Source organism: Dreissena polymorpha, chromosome 1, assembly GCF_020536995.1.
Source record: "Dreissena polymorpha isolate Duluth1 chromosome 1, UMN_Dpol_1.0, whole genome shotgun sequence".
NCBI lineage: Eukaryota > Metazoa > Mollusca > Bivalvia > Myida > Dreissenidae > Dreissena > Dreissena polymorpha.
In genome coordinates, this window is record NC_068355.1 from 60,252,133 (window position 1) to 60,258,953 (window position 6,821).

At 34.0% G+C, this 6,821-nt stretch overlaps 1 protein-coding gene across 1 annotated transcript; it reads right to left on the bottom strand.

The window, feature by feature from the left end:
* Window positions 1-794: 794 nt before the first annotated feature.
* On the bottom strand, window positions 795-6,021 carry LOC127831157 (uncharacterized). Its single transcript, XM_052356154.1, has 4 exons — window positions 5,405-6,021; window positions 4,829-4,981; window positions 1,826-2,053; window positions 795-1,303 (listed from the first exon to the last, which is right to left on the bottom strand). Exons 1-4 carry the CDS (start codon window positions 5,631-5,633, stop codon window positions 1,131-1,133), a joined length of 783 nt encoding a protein of 260 aa, XP_052212114.1. The 5' UTR covers window positions 5,634-6,021; the 3' UTR covers window positions 795-1,130.
* Window positions 6,022-6,821: the final 800 nt, after the last annotated feature.

Genomic DNA, 6,821 nt, shown 5'->3' on the forward strand with positions numbered 1-6,821 from the left:
TTGTTATAATTATTACATCCATAATTAACGCTTTTGTTATGTACTCTTATGATGGGACACTCGTTGATTAATTAAGATTCACACGTGTACACGCAAATTATTGCTATTATGTTACGAATGTTCTGTGAAAAAAATGTAGCTCCGTGGGCCGTATTTTAAACAACTTTTTACATGTATTATGGTGCATCTTGCTGTGTTGTGATGTGAAGATATGTCAATTACATACATGAAGTAATCTTTATTAAAGTTTGATATCACATGCGATATAAAATTGATTAATGACATATGTATATATAAGTATTTGAAATAAATGCATACTTAATTGTTTAAATACCACTATGTCAAGTTTTCAAAAATCCACCCACGCTTTTTACACAATAAGAATTTTGCGAACAGTTTTAAAGCAATAATTATAGATGATTATCATGTGGTTTGAAACGATTCAGTGATTTAAAGCTCTTTTACAAATAATTCAAATTAAAACAACCTGCAAATAATCGATAATTTCTGCTGTTTTTCTTTGAAAGGACCTATTATTAATTTCTGATGTCAACTAAATGGAGTTTCAAGTTTAAATAAAACACCTCTTCACAAAACTAGCTTTAAAACCTTCACTTCTTCATACAAAGAGTCTGTCTTCAAAATTAGTTAAATAGCCTGCGCTTAATTTGTAAAAATTTGAACATCATGTGCAGCTGATCGATTCACTTCAAGGAACACCCGTCCCTACTCGTGACAACTGATGATTGGCGCTGGAAAGCACCACAACAGTCTGCGTCATAAATAATACAACGTAAACAGGTACATGTATTCAGAACATAGATATTGATATGTATATTCATTAGAAGACATTACGCAGGAAACTGTCGATCACTGATGGCTAGCAAGTTGCCTTCTCCGAAAGACTCACGTACAACGACATGAATAGTAACAGACACACGCAAGTGCTCACATGAACGGGTGCACGCAAGCGCGGGCATTTGTTCAATAAGGATCACATGTTCACGCGAACGCTCGCGCACAGAGAATAAGTTATTATCGGACTTATATTTAAGATATAATTTAAGTTGTTAATATTTTTGCGCCAGATGTTGATCTTGATACAACACTTGCGCATCGGATTTCAATGCCTATATGTTTCTCGGTGTGTTTGCTTTACATGGGGATCCAGGTACAGGGTGCATCTCTACCCTGGTGGCTTTATAAAAGTCCTCTAAAGTCGAGTCGTTCAGAGACGTAATGTTCACCTTACGGCCCTGCCTTAACACCCCCTGGCGTAACGCATTCACGTCAATCTCCAGATCTAAAATATAAATAGAGGATATCTGTTGGATTCGGTGGATTCTCGATTTTAATTCACGAGTGATCATATATAAGCCACGAGTGAAAATAATTATTTTCTATGATCACGAGTGAATTAAAATCGATATTCCACCGAATCCAACAAATTTTCTTTTTATTTTATGCCTTTTTCACCGTTTATATAAATTGTTGAAGAGTTGAACTAAAGAATTTCATTGGGACAATGACGTCATTTCGACAAAAAATGACGTCATTTCACAGTGAACAGTGAAAATTATCGATGATTTTTACTGATAATTTTCACTGTTTGAAACAGTGAAATTATCAGTTTTAATTCACTGATATTTCTCTATAAAAGCATTAAATAAATATTTATATCAAACTTTTACGAAACGGCAATCTGAATTAGCTTCATATTCACATTCGACAAGAAACATAACCTTCTTTGGTAGGAAATTATCATAACGTTATACCGTAGGTCCAGACGTTAAACAGCCACTCAAAGATTTATAAATATACCTACCTGCAGCGTATATTCCAAAAATCGTCTTGAGTTTCTCCATTTTCTTATGTGAGTACCGGTTCACTGTGATGCCGATCACGACGGCGTCGGCGATTGCGAGAATGCCGCCGACGGTGGAGAGAAGGAGCGACCAGCCCGGGTTGCCATTGGACGTTTCCGGTGCCGTCGACGGTCTCAGTCCTGCCTTCTTCTTATAGAATATGAGTACGGCTAGTATGATAATAACTCCTGGAATTGATCATGTGCTCATATGAGCCTCGTTCTGGCGAACCTGCACTTAATGCATGTGCTTAAAGTCTCGTCCCAGAGAGGCTATGCAATCTGCACAGGCTAATCGGGGACAAGGCATTCCGCTGTAGTGGAATTTTTCGTTTAAAGGAGTTTCTTTGTAAGAAAAATCCAGTTTATGCGGAAAACACCGTCCCTGATAAGCACAGGCTGATTTGGGGCGACACTTTACGCACATGCATGCAGCCCAGTTTTCCATGAGATATAAGCTTCGAAATAAACAAATGAACACGAACCGAATATTTGGCTTCCTTTTATACCTCATGATAAAATATGACATTTCTGCAGTAAAATAACAGCAGTGAAAATAAAGAAATTGTTATTTTCACCGGTGAAAATTACACATTTTCGGAACTACTTTTTTATTTTTAGATTATCATATCAAGATTAAGTTCAAGATATATATATATATATATATATATATATATATATATATATATATATATATATATTTATTTATTTATTTATTTATTTATTTATTTATATATATATATTATGATCATGAGTGAATAAAAAACGATATTCTATCGAATCCAACAAATTTTCTTTTTAGTTTATGCTTTTTTCACCGTTTATTTACTTTGTAAAAGAGCTAAACCAAAGAAAAAATGCATTGAGGCACGCCACGGGAGAAAGGGTAACTTTTCAGCGAAAGGGAGACAGCTGTTAATTATTTTCTTGAAAAGGGGGCATAAAAGACACTCGTGATCATAGACAAATATTATTTTCACTCTTGGCTGCGCCACTCGTGAAAATAAATTTTCTATGATCACTCATGAAATAACAAACGATCTTACACTGACATAAACAAAAACATCTTCTATGTAATTTAGCTCCATACTATTCTGGCTAGCGGATAATATTGAATAATTTATTAAGTTCTCTTCAACATGCAACTGACCCGCATCATGAGATTTAAGTCCACGGGTTATAACAGAATCAGACACGAAGGCGTCTGTTACGTTGTAGTTTTGTTTTATAATCCAAATATATTGATAGGAAATAAAAGTTTTTTTAAGTAATGGTTCGATGCCGATATTCATTGTATTGGTGATATATTTAAAGATGGAACCTTTATGTCGAGTGATGAATTAAAATGTACAATTTGAACATAAATTTTATGAAATATACAGGGGTGACACAAGCAATAAATAAATTTATGAAAAAATTTAATATATATCTTGTCATACCCAACAACTAACAACACCCTTTGTGCCTCCATTATAACATCTTCTGCTTAAAAAAAACCTGGGGCAGAAAGACTATACACCATTCTTAATAAAACAAAATGAACAACCAGCAGTTGAAGTAAAATGATGTACATAACTGAATACCTTTATTAACGAAAAAGGATACTTGGAACAAATAGTCTTTTGAATAAAATGAAAATTACAGATGATCCATTATGTTCGTTTTGAAAATGAGGAAACTTTAGAATATTTATTCTGGGAATGTCAGATATCTTAAGCAATTATTGTCGAAATGTTACCTGGGCAATCTTTTCTTTTCATTAATATGACCATTTTTCCACTTGGATATTAAACTAAGTCTGCTAGAGCCATACATACTGTTATTTTGTTTATTTAGCTATACTTATATAAGTGTAAAATAAATAAATGCTTTCCATGCATAACAGCAGCCAAGAAATATACCAAGTAAGAATATAACTTAAGAATAATAGCCATTTTAAAAATAATTTAGAATCTTTTGATAGTGGATTGGAATTGTTTAATGCAATTGTCTCACAAACTAAGGATTTAAATTTAAGGATTTTTCAATTTATCAATTGCATCAATTTATGCTCCTATGATTGTTTCTTTATGCCTTTGTCATCTATTATTTCAAATTATATTAACTGTTGTCTATATTTACTGGAAAATGCCTGCCTTGTTTTTGTTTCCCTATGCCATTTTAATCGGTTATTAGTTATTACATAAAGGATCTGGCAGGAGTTGTCATTTCATACAATATTTTATTAAACGAGTTCAGGACTTTGGTAATAACGAATTTCCTGGGCGAGTTTAATAAAATATGGTACGATGATGACAACGAGTGTCAGATCTTTTTTATCACATGCTTTTAAATTAGCAAATTAAATCATTATTTACGCAAACATAATGATAAATCCCGATTGTTGTTTCCATTGTGTGACGTCATTTGACGTTGCAACGTCATTTTAGCAAATTAACAAAATGTGATTGGTCAATAAACGAAACCTAAGCCAATGAAAACGCTTAAAAAGTATATAACACATGCGTAAGATAAAAGTACATGTATATGTAATGGTTATACAACATAGGGAAAAAGGGTATGGCATGTGATAAAATTCATATTGACTTTTTGTCTACACACACTGGGATTTGTTTGTCTTTTTTGTTTGTGTCTGTATGTGTATTTAGATAGGATTTTATATGCCATTTTCATCTGCTAGTACAAGTCATATTTACCTTTTTGTAAACAAATAGTACACTCTTGCCTGTAACTTTTGTTTTAGCAAAAGATATATTTACGCCCTTAAGAGCGTACAAGAAAATTTACTTTTTGTACGAGTCATTTTCAAAAATCTAATTATACTACTTAAGACTTGTTGTATACATGATTCATATCTTTGATTGCATAACATTGGTGTGTTATTTGCATATTATGGATGTATCTGTGTGCAATTTTGAAATAAAATTGCGTTGGAAAAAAAAATCGAAAAAGGGAATTTTCTACCCGCGCCGATATTGAATATGACTCCAAGTTTCCTCAACGTGCGCGCATGTCGGTGGTGCCACGGAAGTGCGAGTAGAAGTGATGACGTTACCAACACGACAAGCATCAGGATCGCGGCCATTACCAGCAGCACTGCGGGGCCAAGCAACCAGGCTGCAAAGAGGGAGGCGGAAGGGTAGGTTTAAACAAACGTTAAATTTTGGTGTACAAACTGTGAACAAAATACCCTCTTACAACAATAATTCTTTTTTATATATTCATATTTAACTTACATAGTTTTTTTCATAAATGCATATTTATCTTAAATAAGTCTTTAACCTAAAATATTTATCACGATTCTATGAAATGGATCGTATAATGTTTCGGTAAAAAATCTCTTAGTATAATCGCTTATATTGTGTTAAAATTAAGGCCAATTTCAAATTTCAAATTAGATCTTACAATTGCATTGAAATGGTCATGGTAAAGTTCTTGGCTCACCTCAGATTTTGACAAAGCTATTTTATTTTCTAATCGCTCAAATTCATTATTAAGTCCTATTAAATAGACGTTACAAAGCCGTGTGCAAAAACATACCTCTTCGTCCTTGCATACCCGATGACAACGTTACGCACGTGTGGTTCTTGCAGTCGACAACCACCCAGATACCGTAATAGAACGTGAAACTCTGTTGCAACACGTCGTCCTCGTGTACGATCCACCACGTGTGTGTAGCTGTGCCCACCACGTGCGAAACCAGCGCCGCTAGTGCGCATGCGCTAGCTAGAATATCCAGCGGCTTAACATTCGCGAAAATTCTGCACATTTCGATTGCAATCTGTAAATTTCGTATGAATATACTATAATAATATTTGCTCGTTAAGTTTTCTCTGTACAATTATTTTCCTGAAATATATTGTCATAATTAACTCAAACCGCTTTCTTGCCGGTTAATATATCTATAACGAGCTGATTTAAGACTGTGCCAACTGTTCTTTGCCTATCAACCGTTTCCAAAAAATACCGTGCTTGTGGTGCAATTAATTCATTCGACTGAATAAAAGCGAAAATGTAAAATTGAAAAAAAAACAACATTAAAACTTTAACCGAAAAACAAATGACTTGTTTCCATTTTAGATTACATCTAATACCACGCATATTCCAATATCTAAACCCAGACAAACGCAGCGTGTTTGTAGCAACCATGAACGTTGTAAACGCTGTTACTATTCGATCTCGGAGTAATTGAAATACGGCTTTCCGGCTTTGCTTGACACAACTAGGACTAGGGCACTTCGAGAAGTGATATATGATGCATACTGAGTTTACATAGCCTCTCTTGTATGCGTCATTACCGCCTTTGATACCGTCACTACAAGAAGATGATTTGATTGATTTACGCTACTTAATATTGATTATAAATTACTATCCAGTAAGCCAGCGCGAAGATGTAAGGCCTTCGCTCTTTCATTTACGATGTTAGCTCATCGCGAAGCGTAATTTAGAAGCTCCCTTGACCCTCGCATTTCTATTTATCTTCAGTAAACATCTCCAGAGTTTATACCTAGTCACTTAATGTAAATCTTGTAAACTCAAACGTTTTCTATCCGGTTATTGCATACCTTTGACTAAGGACAGAATGATCAAGCGAAATGAGGTGCTACACTCATTTGACCTGTTTGTTTTATTGTACCTTTTCGATTTATTTTTACTCTTTTATATCCACTAGTCCTATTGTTAATATACTAATGGGAATTGTGTATACATTGTTCTTCGTTGTTTGAACACCTTTTATTGATAATATTTGCCCTTCTGAACATCGTCAGGTCAGAGGGCTTCAACAAAGATAAACTAATAAATGGATTTTGAGGTTGAATAGACGATTATTTGCATTCTTTTTTGGCAGAATTACGATATTACCAGGTGTTACTTTGCATCTAAATTACTGCCTTAATACATTACTTGTCATTTTAAGCATGATATTGACTTAAATTGATTTTTTTCCGAGGAAATG